The sequence below is a fragment of the Mustela nivalis genome (assembly GCF_964662115.1).
Source record: "Mustela nivalis genome assembly, chromosome: 2".
In the NCBI taxonomy this organism is placed as follows: domain Eukaryota; kingdom Metazoa; phylum Chordata; class Mammalia; order Carnivora; family Mustelidae; genus Mustela; species Mustela nivalis.
Window position 1 is genome coordinate 131,913,196 of NC_139021.1, and position 16,775 is coordinate 131,929,970.

Sequence of the window (16,775 nt, forward strand, 5' to 3'; positions counted from 1 at the left end):
TCACAAGAATCACTGTCAAGGGGTAAACAAACAGAATGAACGCATTCTCACTCTATAAAATTTTAACAATACAGGACAACGTGAAACAAAAGGTCTGTCTCTATTCATTTCTCTTTCTGACTCTGACTCTTCTGCTATCACATCTCTTTGTGGCTATAGCTGAGAAAGGTTCTCTGCTTTCAAGGACTCATGGGCTTAAATGAGGCCCATGTGGATAATCCAGGATACTCTCCCCATCTCAAGGACCTAACCTTAATCACAACTGAAAGTGCATCTGCCATGTAAAGTAACCTATTCAGGAGATTAGGAGGTAGATGACTTTGAAGGGGTGTGGCATCAATCTGCTACTATAAAATTCTACAGGTTTTGACAAATGCATACTATCATATATCCACCATTACAGTGTCACCATTTGTGGTGAGCGGAAGGCTGTCCCCAAAGATGTCCCTGTCCTAATTCCCAAAACCTGTGAATATGTCCTGTTACATGGGAAGAGGAAATGAAGGCTGCAAGTGGAATTAAGGTTGCTAATCAGCTGATCTGGAAACTGGGAGATAATCCTGGGATATCTGGCTGGGTTTAATCTTAAAGATCTTTATGTGGCAGAGGAAGGCAGAAGAGTCCGTCAGGGAAGAGGGTAAAAAAGACTTGCCTTGCAATTGCTGGCTTGAAGAGGGGACATGAATCAAGGAATATGGGCAGCCTTCAGAGGCTAGAAAATGCAAGGAAAAATATTTTTCCTTGGAGCCTCCAGAAGGAACACAATCCTGCTGACACCTTGATTTTAGTCCAGTGAGACCCATTTCAGACAGGCAAGAGAAGACCAATTCAATAATGAAAATGGGTTCGATCATTAACTAGAGACAAGATTAATATAAAAATAGACATGAAAACAAGATAGAATTACAAGGTACAAACATTTCTTTTTCAAAAAGGACTCAGACAATCGGATTATAGCATTAACCCATACATTTATGGCCAACTGATTCTCAGTAATAATCCCAACACAATTCAATGGGGGAAAGAATAGTCTTCAACAATGGTGCTGGGACAAATAGATTTCCATATCCAAAAGAATGTTGGTGGCCTCCCACTTCATACCATATACAAAAATTAATATAAAACAGATCAGGGCCTTAATGTGAGAGCTAAATTTATAAAACTCTTAGAAAGAAACGTAAGTGTAAATCTTTATGACCTTGGACTAGAGGTAATGGTTTCTTAGATATGATACCTAAAGTACAAGAAACAGAAAAAAATTGATAAATTACTTGAGGGCTTTCATTAAGAAAATTAAAGGACAATCTACAAAGTAGAAGAAGATACAGGTAAATCATGTATCTCATAAAGGTCTAGTATCCAGAATACATAAAGAACTAGAAAGGCTATAATGGGGGGCGGGGGGGAGTAACAAGTGGGCAAGAAAGTTGAGAAATTAGAACACTGATGGCCAGCGGCAGGACTGTAAAATGGTGCAGCTGCTTTGGAAAAGAGTTTGGCCATTCCTGAAAAGGTTAAACATGAGAGTCCCCATATGACTCAGCAGCTCCACACCTAGGTATCCATATCCAAGAGGATTAAAAACATATGTCCACATAAAAACTTGTTCAGGAATGTTCATAGCAGCAGCATTATTCCTAACAGCCAAAAACAAACCAATTGTCTATCAACAGATGAATTGATAAATAAAGTGTGGCGTAGATCCATGCAATGGATGGAATTCAGCCATAAAAAGGAAGGAGTGCAGATACGAGCTACAGCTGTAGTAGCTACAGCTACTAGGTGCATTACGTAATGCACCTAGTAAGCATTATGCTAAGTAAAAGAAACCAGACACAAAAAGCCGCATGTGTGTGAAATTCTACGTGTATGAAATATCCAGGATAGGTAAATCCATGGAGACAGACGGCAGATTAGTGGCTGCCAGGGCCTGGGAAAAGAAGGGCCTAGGGACTGACCACTTAGAGGCAGCATCTTCTTTTGGAGTGATGAAATGTCCTGAAACTAGACGGTGCTGATGGTCACGCAACCTTGTGAATGTACTAAATGCCACCGAACTATACACTTTAAAACTGTTACAGCAGTGAATTTTGTGTTAAGTGAATTATACCACCAAAAAAAGGGAGAGGGAATGAAGTACTGATATGTGTTATGATGTAAATGAGACTTGAAAACATGATGCTATATGAAAGAAGCCAGACAGACACGTTATCATACAATCCCACTTGTGCGAAATGTTCAGAACAGGCAAGTCCATAAAGACACACAATAGATTCGTGGTTGCCAGGGACAGCCGGAAGTGGGAACAGGGAGTGACTGCTAATGGTTATGGGGCTTCCTCTTAGGGTGGGGAACATGTTCTGGAATTAGATAGTGGTGATATTTGCACAACTGAGTGAATATATGAGAAATCATAAAATTATATATTTTTAAACAAATTTTATGGTATGCAGATCATAGCTCAATAAAAAATATTTTTAAATAAATAAATAGAGCAAGTAAATGCTAGTATGTATGGAAGGAAGAGAGAAAACAGTCAACACAAACTACCAGTTTTTTTTTTCTTTCCTGGAATGAAGGAGAAAGTTGAGTTAATTTTAAGTTAATTATTAAGAAGTTCCCTAGGTGCAGTAACAATGCTTTGTCCAATGTTACGCTTCTCCACTCTTTTTTTCTTTTTAAGATTTTATTTATTTGGGGCGCCTGGGTAGCTCAGTGGGTTGGGCCTCTGCCTTTGGCTCGGGTCATGATCTCACAGTTCTGGGATCGAGCCCCGCCTCGGGCTTTCTGCTCAGCGGGGAGCCTGCTTCCTCCTCTCTCTGCCTGCTTCTCTGCCTGCTTGTGATCTTTGTCTGTCAAATAAATAAAATCTTTAAAAAAAAAAAAAAGATTTTATTTATTTATTTGACAGAGAGATAAAGAGAGATCACAAGTAGGCAGAGCGGCAGGCAGAGGGAGAGAGAGAAGCAGGCTCTCTGCTGAGCCAGATGCGGGGCTTGACTCAAGGACTCTGGGATCATGACCTGAGCTGAAGGCAGCTGCTCAACCGACTGAACCACCCAGGCACCTCTTGCTTCTCCATTCTTTAACAGTTTGAAGGCATGGGCTTATTGCTTATCGCTTCCTGAAGGCAAATCTATCATCACAGGTTAAATTTGGTGGCGCATAAGATTTAGACATAGATCAGATCTTCAGATTTCCTTACCATTGTAATTGGCTGCATCAGGATCATCCACGTTAATGGCAATGACCTTCCAGTCAGTTTCCCCTTCATCAATCATAGCCAGTATGCCCAGAACCTTCACACCAATTATTTCACCTCTTGCACATACCTGAGAGTCAATAACCACAGTTAGGACAATACTACAGAATGAACCTTTGGAAGAAAAGTTCTACTTGGCAGATAATAAGAAATATGGAAGATTCCAAGTTTCTGCAAACTTACCTTAAAATTGTTCCTTTGAGCAATTTTTGAAAAGCTAACAATCAAATCCCTGTCACTCTTATCAAAATTGAAAATAGGTACCCTTATTACTATTACTATTATTCCCTATTATTACCTATTACCCTTATTACTTAAGCAATAGCATGGTTCAGGATAATTCACATTTTTTGAACTGTCACTGATTGTGCCAAAGAATAAATCCTCCATAATGTTTCAAACTCATATTTAAATGTGTTTTCTCGAAATAAGTCAGTCAGAGAGACAAATACCGTATGATCTCACTCATATGTGGAATTCAAGAAAACAGATGAACATATGGGAAGGGGGAAAAGTAAAAAGGAGAGAAGGAAACAAACCATAAGAGACTTTTATTGATAGAGAACAAACTGAGGGTTGCTGGGGGCAGGTGGGTGCAGGGTGGGCTAAAAGGGTGATGAGTATTAAGGAGAACACCTGGGTTGTGTGTGAGTGATGGATCACTGAATTCTATGTCCCCCACCCCCTGGCTGAATTAGGCAAGTCATACAATACGACTTAACTTTATGAGTTAAAAACATCAATGACAGCTTTCTTTTCAGTTAACTATTTCCCTGAGTCTGAGACAGATCATAAAGAAATCTAACTGTAGTCATAATCTTAGAGCAGCCCTACTTGATAAAGAAATTCTCACCATGATAAAGAAATTCCCTCTCATGAGCTTATTTGGCATGGGGCGGTTCATTAGGCAAGGTTTGCCCTGCACTGAGATGAAATTTACCTCCAGGTACTCTTCACCTACGGACTGGTCATGTGCCTTCTGAAGATGCAGAATACCCCTACTTCTCCCACGTATGTGCGTACAGTCACGCATGCATATATACACACTTTTCTAAACTAGGTTTCAATGCACAGATTATAGTATACAAATGCTTAGATGAACCAGAAGCTGTTAATTTATCAAAGAGACATCATTATTTCGCTAATACTTGTATTTTATTCACAGTATTTTTTAAAGTATGAACTCTGTATACCTCATGACTATCATCTTTTAACACTACAGAAAAATATTTCAGAGCCATTACCTTACTTCCAATTTCACACACATCAATGGGATCATTGTCACCACAACAGCCAGTATGCTTGTCATTGTGTCCTGGGTCTTCCCAAGTCTAAAAAGTAGTAACAATAATAAGGCCAAGAGTGTATCACTCCTACACATGCTACTGACAAAGTGGACTGTGCAGGACTTTAAAAGGTCATATATCCTATGAGTCTTTCTGCAAAACATGAATCTTCAGCTATTTTCTCTCTTTTTTTTTTTTTTTTTTTTTTTTTACTTGACAGAGATCACAAGTAGGCAGAGGCAGGTGGCGGGGGGAAAGCAGGCTTCCTGCCAAGTAGAAAGCCCAATGCGGGGCCCAATCCCAGGACCCTGAGATCATGACCTGAGCCGAAGGCAGAGACTTAACCCACAGAGCCACCCAGGCACCCCTTTTCTTCTCAGTTTTAAGAAATTCTTTATTCACTTCTAAGACTCTTCACTGGGCACAATAATTATAACTATTACTATATATAATTTATTTATTATATATTTATTACTATATATATTTATATATATAGTTTATTTATTTATTACTATATATAATATATAGTTATATTTATTTATTACTATATATAATATAAAGTTATATATATTACATATAGTTATTATATTTATATATACTTAATTTTTATAATTATATTTATTATATATATTATATATAGTTATATTTATTATGCTAAATATGCTATGCTATATACGCTAAACTAACTTTAAGCTTTAAAACACAGAATGGGGGCACCTGGGTGGCTCAGTGGTTAAGCATCTGCCTTTGGCTCAGGTCATGATCCCAGAGTCCTGGGATTGAGCCCCACATCGGGCTCCCTGCTCTTGAAGCCTGCTCCTCCCCCACTCACTCTCCCTGTTTGTGTTCCCTCTCTCGTTGTGTCTCTCTTTGTCAAATAAATAAATTTTAAATAAATAAATAAATTTTAAATAAACAAATAAATAAAGCAGAGAATGATCTTTTTTCTTTTTTTTTAAAGTCTGTTTATTTATTTACTTATTTATTTATTTTCAGCAATCTCCACATCCAGTGTGGGGGCTTGAACTCCCGACCCCAAGATAAAAAGTCACAGGACTGGGAGCCATGAGGCTCCCAATAACCATGCTGTATAAAACAAACACCAACCACCTAACAGCCGAGACAACATGCAAACACAAATACAAAACCAAATATTTACCTAAAAAATACATTAAAAGTAAAGTGTGTTTGATGAATTCTTCGTGCTCACTGTCTTCTAACTAGATTTTCCTTGGAACAAATTTCCACAACAGAGGCAGGGAGAGAATAGTACTAAAATGGAAATGAGATGTTCTGGTGGCAAGGGTCATCACTGACCAGGATCCAAGACTGAAAGGTTTATTAATCAGGATTTTCTGGAGCTTTCAGTCGCTGGCTTTTTCCCCGACTCCTTGTAGAGCATCTCACAGAGGAGCGGCTGGTCTACAAGCTTAAAATGTAGCTGTTGTTCTCGTTCTTTGCTCCCCCAATCTAGAACCCACTTCTCAGATTTGTTCGCCTACTCAGCGGGAGGAAAGGCAGAAACAGAGAAGTGAAGGGTCATAAAGGAAGACTGGATGCAACAAAGCCAAATCCAGCCTCCACAGGAGTAAGTCTTTCGGCAGTGACTTCCCAAAGGGACGATGTTTTGAGGCTAACTACTAAATCAACTGAAATACAGAGTGAGGTGCCATAAAGGCAGACAAACGACTCTGTGATCACCTAACAAACTCGGGGAGTGTGGTCTTTGTTCTGGTAACTTTCACACTGTTTCACAGTAGACTGCAATTAAGAGACTTACTGGCTAATAAAAACAAACCATTTATCAACAGGAAAAGAGTAAAATTGAGAATTTCAAGCAAAAATCATTCAGTACCACAGGCATTAGCCTATTGAATTAGAATTAAATAGCCATCATTTACTCATAATAGACATGATTCTAGTGGCTCTTCACTTAAATATTAAATAAGAACCTATTATACCCACTGGCATGGTGCTGGGAACAACTTGGTAAACAGTGCAGATAGCCTCCCTCCTCAAAGTGCTGGCTGCTTAGGGAAACAGAACCCCATTTACTACTTTACCACAAAAAGACTGGCGGTAAGAAGAAATCAGGCCTCAATATAAAAGCTTCCATGTGCAAGGTTCAATAGCCATAAGAGCTAAGTGCTAATAATATCTTGGGAATACAGGTCTCAGGAAGTAAGAAAGGCAAGTTAGGTGAGCCAAACAGCAGACGTGGGATGTGGTACCAAAAATCAGTGCTTTCAGCCACTAGGCTATATATACATATAGGCTCTTATAATGGGTTTACTACTCATTCTGTAAAGAAACCATGTGCATGCTTTACAACCAGTCCATATAGAAAAATAAAGATTTCAGAAAAGAATAAACTTTCAAATGTGAATTTAAACATTGTAAACCTTTATCTTTCAGTTTATCTTGGAAATAAGTTGTTCAAGAAAGTATTATAATTACTCTTATGTTGTTAACATCTATAGCAAAAACTTTCTGCTTGTGTTTAAATCTTTCTTACTAGCAGTAGGTTAATTTTTTATAAGCTAAAAAGTATATTTTGAGACATACCTGGGGGATGGCACCATAGTTCCAGATATATCCTTTATAAGGGAACAAATTTGCAACATAACGGAGTTTTCCTTTCTTCACATCTTGTTTAATTGGGTTTAAAGGGTCCTTTGTAGCTATCTGAAATAAAAAATTTCAAATCATTGTATATTTGGATATAAAATACTATTCAGATAAGAATTTAAGGAAATGAATTGAGGAATACACATCCCCTAATTCCACTTTAATAACTTACTTTACCTCTCACATTTTAATGATTTGATATAAAAGTTATTCCATAAACAGCCTTTAAGTGGAAAACTTATTTGAGGTATATAGAAGAGAAAGCAAACAAGCAAAAAACATTTATTTATTCCAGAAAGCAAAAACTAAATTACCTGGAATAAATCCTAACATTTGATAAATGTTTTAAGGTTTTTAGTAAAAGGGCAAAATAAGTATTATCCAACTTAAACTTTCCTTTAAAACATTTAAATTTATTCAAATATTTGAGTATATAATATATACAAAATGTGGTTATAGTCAAAAAGTTTAAGTGATATAAAATATGTAACATCTACAACAAAAAGCCAAACCTATTAGGTATCATCAGAAAGAACAAAATGCAACAGAAATTTCAATACAGGTGGCTGGGGCAACTAAAGAAAGCCTGTTTGACTCTGTGGAGGAGTCAGTGATGAACTTCAGGGGAACAAGACAAGAGAAAAAGGTAATTCCAGGCTTCCAGAATGCCAGAAGCAAAGGCTTGGGGAAGGAAAGTTCATGGCATATTTGCAAACAGTAAATGAGCTGGAGCTCAAGTAAGAGATTGGCAGGCAACAGGAGATCCAACTGGAAAACAGACTGGGACTAGCAACAAGAAAATCTTCGACCTCGGCTATTGAACCCTTGAGCAAATCAGTTTGGCTAGGTCAAAATTAATATCCTAAGTCTGATTATCAACATAAGAGGAAACGTACCTCCATTTTTGCATTAGACCAGCGTGGTACTTCAACTACCATGTGGAACACGTCCTGAAAAAAACAGAATGGAGAGGGTCACAGGAGCTAACTGGTTCTCTTACTTAAGTGAGCACACCCTAGTTCTTCCAAAGTTAAAGCGTTCATTGGAGTGGACCTTTGAAGTCAATGGGCTTTCAACAAAATTCATCAAAAAATCAGACTGACTAATGAATGAAAAGATAAAGCAAATATGCAAAATAACTGTATAATCAAGGTGGTGAGTGTGTGCTTGTCTGTAGTATAATTCTTTGAACTGTTTTGTATGTTTCAGTAAACATAATCAATTTTTCAAAATAAAATGTTGGGGGGTAGGTAAGAATGTTCCTATAAAGAAAGAGTTTTTAAACATAACAAAACTTGTATGTGTGAGGAAGGCCATCTTCAAAGCGATCATCTTCAAAGGCTCTTCACTTTCCCCAGTGGCATTGCAATTGTTCAAGATGCTTCTGGAACTCTGACTTCAGAGGCAGTTTGTAAGATAAACCCCAAGTCCATTTAATTACTTTGTCATACTTTAGTTTTAGCCTCATACAAAGTCAATCAACTTGATTACCCACATTTTTCTCCCAACTTAAATGTTTTTTAAAAAATCAAGTATTCCTCAAAAAGACAAGAAATTTGACATTGAAGAGCACATAAAAGTTCCAAAAATATTTTAACCCATAGTAGTTCCACTGTAATTAGTTTATAGCCTTAAATCAAGCTCTAAATGGTCAGAAAATTATTTTCACCAAGGAATAAAACTTTAAATGCAGTTTTTCTGTTTACAAGCTTCTGCAAAAGGCACATATGAAGCCAAATCTGCAATTGTTCTTTTATAATATGTACATTTTTACAAGTGGACTTCAAATGAAAATCACTTAGCTACACACTTCTTAGGATTACTTCTCTGCTACCTCACATCAAAAACAGGGACTGAGAGGCGCCTGGGTGGCTCAGTAGGTTAAGCGACTGCCTTCACCTCAGGCAATGATTAGCCCCAGGTTGGGCTCCCTGCTCAGCAGAGAGTCTGCTTCTCTCTTTCCCCCTGCTTGTGTTCGCTCCTGCTCTCTATCAAATAAATAAATAAATAAAATCTTAAGGAAGGAAGGAAGGAAGGAAGGAAGAAAGAAAGAAAGAAAGAAAAGCATACTGGTAAACTGCAAGGAAGTAAGTCAACGGTTTTAAGCCAGTAATTATCCTGCTGTTCCTTTTAATCAAACAGAAAAGCTAGAGTTCACGGTCTAAAACTTCTGTCACTTATGTAAGCTCAGGGTCAAACCGGGGAAGACTAAAGCTTTTCACACATTTCTGCTCCAAGCCTCTTAACACCTACCTGATATAACATAAAACTCACAAAAAATTAGAGATATTTAAATCCAGGACTGTCTAAGTGCTCTATCCCTGTAAAGTAATTAACTGCGTGGTTTAGAAAAAGTAATACATTGTTCATGGGTAGACCTAATCCTTGATTAAATTTCATTCCCCGCACTATATGTTTTCGAGAACTATGTCCATCTCGTACCACTCCTCAGGTATTAAAATGGAAGATCTTTGCATTTATGAATGAGTCAGGACTTTTCAGTTTTCAACAGCAATATCCCAAAGGTTCACAAGATGGAGCTGTTACCACGTAAAAGAGTAACTAAGAAGGAAAAACCAAGGAGATTGGTTAATTTTTTTAAAGTAAACATTATCAAGTGAATAAATTATCTCAAGTGAAAAAGTAGCAAATAGAGATAAAATATAAGAATTTGAAATTTGGTAACTATATTAAGCACTTTAATTGAATTAAATGAAAAGTATGTATAGATCCTCAAAAACCACATTACCTAATACTCCAAACCTATGTAACTACAATGGAAGCAAGCAGGCAAAGAAAAGAAAGAATGAACCAACAAAGAAAGGATGAACCAACATTACAGGAAAGAAAATATCTTTCTGAAAATGGTAAGATAACTCTACTGCAAACAGAATTCCAAATGTCTGAAGGTTTGGTGCTTTTTAGAAATTAGCTAGGCCAAAAAATAGCAAGAAGTATCCTATAAAGAGCCTCAGAGCCGATTCATTCATTTTCTTTCAACAAATAATGAATCATTGAGTGCCACTGTTCTGCTACTTTTCCAAGCATTGAAGACTAGCGGTGAACAAAATAAAAGCTCTTTTTAACTCCCTAAAAGTTGGATCTCCAAATCGGGTTGTTTCTGTGTGAAGACCTCAGGCTGGGAACAGCTTTGGGGTGGGGGTGTGTCCACAAACCTAGGTGAGGGATCCTGTCTATAAAATGAATGTTTATGGAGATGCCATAGTAATTCCTATATATTTTTTAAAAGCAATGAGCTTATAGCTTTTAGTAATTATTCTCTCCAATTATTATCACAACAGAGGTGTTACTTAAGTATTTTGATATAAAACGGGTATATAGTTTATTTCTCCTAGATACCATGGCTATAATTCAGGGAGTTGTTCAGGGGACCAGTGATCCTTAGGCCTTTCAGGGCAATTTAAGAAATTCAACCAATTACTCCATTCCTGGAAACACTTTTACTGTTAAACTATGCATTCTAATTGGAACTCCTGTGCACTGTTGGTAGAAATGTAAAATGGTACAGTCACTGTGGAAAACAGCAGTTCCCCAAAAAATTAAAAATAGAATTACCATGTAGTCTGGCAATTCTACCTCTGGGTATACACCCAGAAGAACCAAAAGCAAGGTATTGAAGAGGTCTTTGTACACCCATGACCTTGCAGCATTATTCACAGTATCTAAAATGTAGAAGCAACCCAAAAAAATGGAAGAAAATTCTGACACATGCTATAATGTGGATGACCCCTTGAAAATGTGCTAAACATTCATTTCACAGATAAGATCCCTCACCCAGGTTTATGGACACCCCCCAGCTGTCCCCAGCCTGAGGCCTCCACATAGGAACAACCTGATTTGGAGATCCGACTTCTAGGGAGTTAAAAGAGCTTTTATTCTATTCACTCCGAGTCTTGAGGACATGATAAATGAAATAAGCCAGCACGAAAGGACAAATACCACATGATTCCACTTATATGAGGTATCTAAAGAAGTCAAATTCATAGAGGCAGAAAGCAGAAGGATAGCTACCAGGGAGTCTGGGTGTGGGTGTGGGTGGGGGGAGTTTCAGTTATGCCAACCGAAGAGAATTCTGGAGATGAAGAGTGGCGATGGTTGCATAACAATGTGAAAGTACTCAACACCACCGAACTATACACTTAACAATGTTGAAGATGGTCAATCTTATGTTTTGGGGGATTTTATAATTAACAAATGGAAAAAATCATGCATTCTTACATTTCCAACATTTATGCATTTAAAATACTGAGACAAGATCTTAGGATATTTTGTACCACCCAGTTACAAATTCATGCCTTTTTCTCTAATCCCAACTGGTTTCAACTATGATTTAGCTCAATCCTGGGTCTGTGGGCTAATTATCCCCATTGTTAGAGCTGCTCAGAACTCTGTTCTCCACTTTATTATGCTCTGATTCTAAATCCCTGCTTTGGCATCAAGCTCTCAGCTCCTTACAGTTTCAGAGGAAGGAAGAAAAAGGTACTAACCTCTACCCCTAGTTTGATGGTTTTGACAAGCCTGTAGGAGGCAGAGGAAAGGCAAACCATAGTTTTAGCTCTTTAGTTATGTGTTAACTTCCCAAAGTCACTTTGGAAAGTCAACACATAACAGTCAGTCTTATTTCCCGGTTTATGATCATTTCACCAATAAGAATGTCAATGTTAAAGGTGTCCAGACTCTAAGGAGATTAGAAACTTAAGGCTAAAATTAATTACATCACTCCATTAAATAAAAAAGATTTATTTTTTCCAAAGATTTTATTTATTTATTTATTTGTAAGAGAGAGAGAGAGCACGGGTGGGCATGCACGCTTGCCCACGCACTCAAGTCAGAGGGACAGAGGGAGAAGTAGAAGCAGGTCCCCTGCTGAGCAAGGAGCCTGATGTAGACTCTGATCCCAGGACCCTGAGATCATGACCTGAGCTAAAGACAGATGCTTAACCGACTGAGCCACCCAGGTGCCCCTAAATCAAAAAGATTTTAAACAGAAGCATTTTAGGAATAGAAGAAATGTAACCTATATCTTGATTAGTCTTTTAATTTCACTGATTAAACAGGAATATTACAGTAGTATGGTAACCATACGTTTCATCTCCAAACTGGTTATTTTTCTTGTGGGTCAAATGAGTAGTCTAATGAGTTGTTTACTAATGAACAGGCTATAGCTTTTTGGTAGGCTATTACTACTAAAGGAAGTTTGTGCATATAGGGAACATGCTCTTAATTACATGCCATCTCTGAATCTTAGTAGTAAAGTTAAATGTGTCTTTACTGGGAGACCTTTGAACACCTCATGACTTATGATCTATTTCCAACACGGGATCTGAAGCCTACTGAACATGACATGCTATATTGCAAAATTACGTAAGTGGCTTAAATTAGCATTTTCAAGTTGACCCATCGTGTTTTTTCCTGGATACTTTCAGGAATCAAGTAAATGTCAGATACCGGAAGAAATACAAAATCACTCTCTGATTCCATCATCCTTCCTTTTATTTTTCTGTTTTGCAATAAAATTGGCAGAAAACGGTGGTAGAGAGGATTTTTTTCTAAATATATCTAGAGATTAGCATCACGCAAGAGGCTAATAAAAAACAAGGGCAGCTTGACCTTTTTTTTTTTTTTTTAACCTCTAGAATAATTTTGGGATATAAAATCCCTATCAGAAGAGCTCACATAATGAATAAGGAAATGTTCCAGTCCCAGGAAGGGCTTTTGAAAAGGTGTAACAGGGGTGCCTGGGTGGCTTAGGTCAGGTCATGATCCCAAAGTCCTGGGATTGAGCATTGGGGGGTGGGAGGTCCCTGCTCAACAAGGAGTCTCCTTCTCTCACTGTCTCTGTCAAATAAATAATTTTTTTAAAGGGGTACCAGATTTCATAATTTCTAAGGATATTATACCTTATTAAGTGCTCCCCAAGTGACAATGGCTCTTAACCCTTAGTTTTAGGCTTTTTCAAAGTTGTTTTTTTGATTACAGGATATACTCTAAGCTATTAAACATAAATGGATTCCTCCTTGTGCACCGTTGGTGGGAATATAAATAAGTGCAGCCATTATGGAAAACTGTATGGCGGTTCCTCAAAACCCCAAAAAGAGGGGCGCCTGTGTAGCTCAGTGGTTTGGGCTGCTGCCTTCGGCTCGGGTCATGATCTCAAGGTGCTGGGATCGAGCCCCGCATCGGGCTCTCTGCTCCACAGGAAGCCTGATTCCCTCTCTCTCTCTCTCTGTCTCTCTGCCTGTCTCTCTGCCTACTTGTGAGCTCTGTCAAATAAATAAATAAAATCTTTAAAAAAAAAAAAAACCCCAAAAAGAGAACTACCACATGATCCAGCAATCCCATTTCTGGGTATATATACAAAAGAAATTAAATCATAATGTTGAAGAGCACTCCCATGTTTACTGCAGCATTATTCACAGAAGACACAGAAACAAATTAAGTGTCCGTCAACGGATGTTGCATATATACATAAATACATGTGTACGCACACATACAAACATTATTCAGGCTTAAAAGAGAAGGAAATCCAAATCCTGCCACTGTGACTACATGGATGAATGTGCAAGACATTATGCTAAGTGAATTAAATCAGAGAAAGACAAATACTGTCTGATCTCACTTTTAAGTGAAATCTAAAAAAGTTAAACTCATAAAAACAGAGTAAAATGATGGTTGCCGGGGCTAGAGGAAAAGGGGAAATGCTGATCAAAGGATGCAAACTTTCCATTATGAGACGACTGAGTTCTGGAGATCTTAATGTACAGCATGGTTTAACGAAATCTACTAAAACAGTAGATCTTAAGTATTCTCAACACACATGAGAAATTAAGTATGTGAAGTGATGAGGTCAGTATGCTTGATTGGGGGGAATCATTTCACAGTGTATATATACATCAGAACATCACACTGTATACTGACTGTAAACACATGATTATTTTGTCAATCCTACCTCAGTAAAGCTGAAAAAAAATTTTAAATTTTTTAAAAAGAAAAAGTAAATGGATTCTAATTATTTCATTGACATATGATAAAAGTCTATTTGAGGGGCATCTAGGTGGCTCAGTTGGTTAAGTGTCTGCCTTTGGCTCAGATCATGATTCCAGGGTCCTGGGATAGAGGCCTGCATCAGGCTCAGGCTCCTTACTTAGTGGGGAGCCTGCTTCTCTCCCCTCTCTGCCTGCTGCTCCCTCTGCTTGTGCTCTGTCAAATAAATAAAATCTTTAAAAAAAAAACACTTAACTGATGTGTTATAACTAAGTTCCTATCCTATCCACCCCCATTCAGATGAGCTTTAAGAGAACTTTAATTAAAGAGATTGATTGATTAATTGATTAATAGAACTAAAATTTAAAAACAGATATTATAACCACAATCTACTTACTTTCTTCTTTTTATAAAATCAAGCAGAAGACTGCATTTCCAGCTGTCAAACTTTTCTATGATTTTCAATGACTAACATTTTTTTTTTAAGATTTTATTTATTTATTTGACAGAGATCACAAGGAGGCAGAGAGGCAGGCAGAGAGAGAAGGGGGGTGGGGAGCAGAAAGCCAGATGCAAGGTTCGATCCCAGGACCCTGGGATTATGACCTGAGCCGAAGTCAGAGGCTTAAAGCACTGAGCCACCCGGGCGCCCCAATGACTAACAATTTTGACCACAGAACCTCTCCCAAGAAAAATGCATATATATACCAAATTGTAGTGTCATAGAATTCACAGAACCTCAGAAATCCATCCTGGCCATTTCAGGGCCTAGAGGTCACCAAGAATCCCTGGACTAGAAGACTTCAGAGCCTATCCAAAGGAAGAAAGTTCTTATGCATTTCCTTTGAATTCTAAGCTTAAATAAATAAAGTAAACCTTTTCTTCTGCATTGTCAAACAGATATTTACTGTAGGAAATTTGGAAAATACAAAAGGCACAAAGTAAAATCCACCACACACCCATAATCATTCAAGGAAGTATACAGAACAGTGGTTAAGACTACAGGTTTCTGGGGCACCTGGGTGGCTCAGTGGGTTAAAGCCTCTGCATCCGGCTCAGGTCATGATCCCAGGGTCCTGGAATCGAGCCCCGCCTCCTCTCTCTCTGCCTGCCTCTCTGTCTACTTGTGACCTCTCTCTCTCTCTGTCAAATAAATAAAAAATATCTTAAAAAAAAAAAAAAAAAAAAGACTACAGGTTTCTGAGAGATGCCTGGATGGCTCAGTCTGTTAAACTCTCTGCCTTGGGCTCAGATCAGGATCCAGGACTCCCAGCTCAGCAGGGAACCTGCTTTTCTCTCACCCTCTGCCCCCTACCCCAACTGCTTGCTCACTTGTTCTTTCTCAAGTTGATTAATTAACTAATTAATTAATTAAAAAAAAACAAAGGTTCTGAGTTAGAATGCCTGGGTTTCAAGCCTACCACTGTCACTTAGAAATTCTAGTTGCTGATCCTTGACAATGGGGCTAATGAAAGAATCCAGCTCAGAGAATGACATGACAGGATGGTTAAATGATATAATCCACATAAAGGCTTTAGCATAGTACCTAAGCCACAGGAAGCATTTGACAAATAGTAACAATATATATTTTTTAAAGATTTACTTATTTATTTGAGAAAGAGCATGCTGGTGTGCTCCTAAGAGGGAAGAAGGAAAGGGAGACAAGCAGACACCCTCCGAGCACAAAGCCCATGGCAGTGCTCAATCCCAGGACGCTGAGATCACGATGGGAGCCGGAAAGGAAGAGTGCGATGCTCAATCAACTGAGCCATCCAGGTGCCCCGGTAACAATAATATTTTTTGACCTTTTTTTCCCCCCAACAGTGATCTTTTTTTTTTTTTTTTTAAGAATTTATTTATTTGTGAGAGAGCACAAGCGAACTGAGGGGCAGAGGGAGAAGCGGGCTCTCTGCTGAGCAGGGAACCCAATTCGGTGCTTAATCCTGGGGCTCCAGGATCCTGTACTGAGCTGAAGGCCATCACTTAACCAACTGAGGCACCCAGGAGCCTCAACAACGATCTTAAATAAGGCTTCATCAATAATCCATACACACAGAATCACGGGACATCAGTACAGAATGTAATCTAAAAACACCACCAACACTACACAGGGGGGAAGTAACCTGCTCAATATCGTAAAGCCAGTTAGTAGCAAAACCAGGACTAATATCTACATTCCTTATTCCCGATTCAGTAATTTTTACTCTATAAAATAAAGCTCTGAAAGGCTAAAGAAATAACCATTTTGTTTGGTTATTGTTTACTTAGACTTTCCTATAAAGCCAAGCATTGTGGCTGTATGTTATACATATACCTAATCATCCATCCCAACTTTACCTTTTTGACAAAGTTGACAGACCACAGAGATTATGGTTAGAATATCTGTTTTCAAAATTTAGTCACCTGCAAGCTCACTGGGGCAGGGGTGGGGCAGGAGATAGCAGCTTATTCTCAGTTATGACATGCCGAATAAGGTTTTTTTTAATTTTTTTTAAATTTTATTTAGTTATTTGACAGAGAGCACAAGCTGGCAGAGTAGGAGGCAGAGGGAAAGGGAGAAGCAGGCTACCCGCTGAGCAAGAAGCCTGACATGG

The 16,775-nt window shown here is 38.2% G+C and overlaps 1 protein-coding gene across 1 annotated transcript in view; it reads right to left on the reverse strand.

Annotated features, from left to right (window-relative positions):
- Positions 1 to 16,775, reverse strand: part of PPA1 (inorganic pyrophosphatase 1) — a 35,276-nt gene that overhangs the window by 10,880 nt on the left and 7,621 nt on the right. The window contains exons 3-6 of the mRNA XM_082715593.1: positions 8,073 to 8,126; positions 7,114 to 7,233; positions 4,507 to 4,593; positions 3,206 to 3,332 (exon numbers count right to left, since the gene is read on the reverse strand). Coding sequence (XP_082571719.1) covers positions 3,206 to 3,332; positions 4,507 to 4,593; positions 7,114 to 7,233; positions 8,073 to 8,126 — 388 coding nt within the window. The remainder of the gene's footprint in view (positions 1 to 3,205; positions 3,333 to 4,506; positions 4,594 to 7,113; positions 7,234 to 8,072; positions 8,127 to 16,775) is intronic.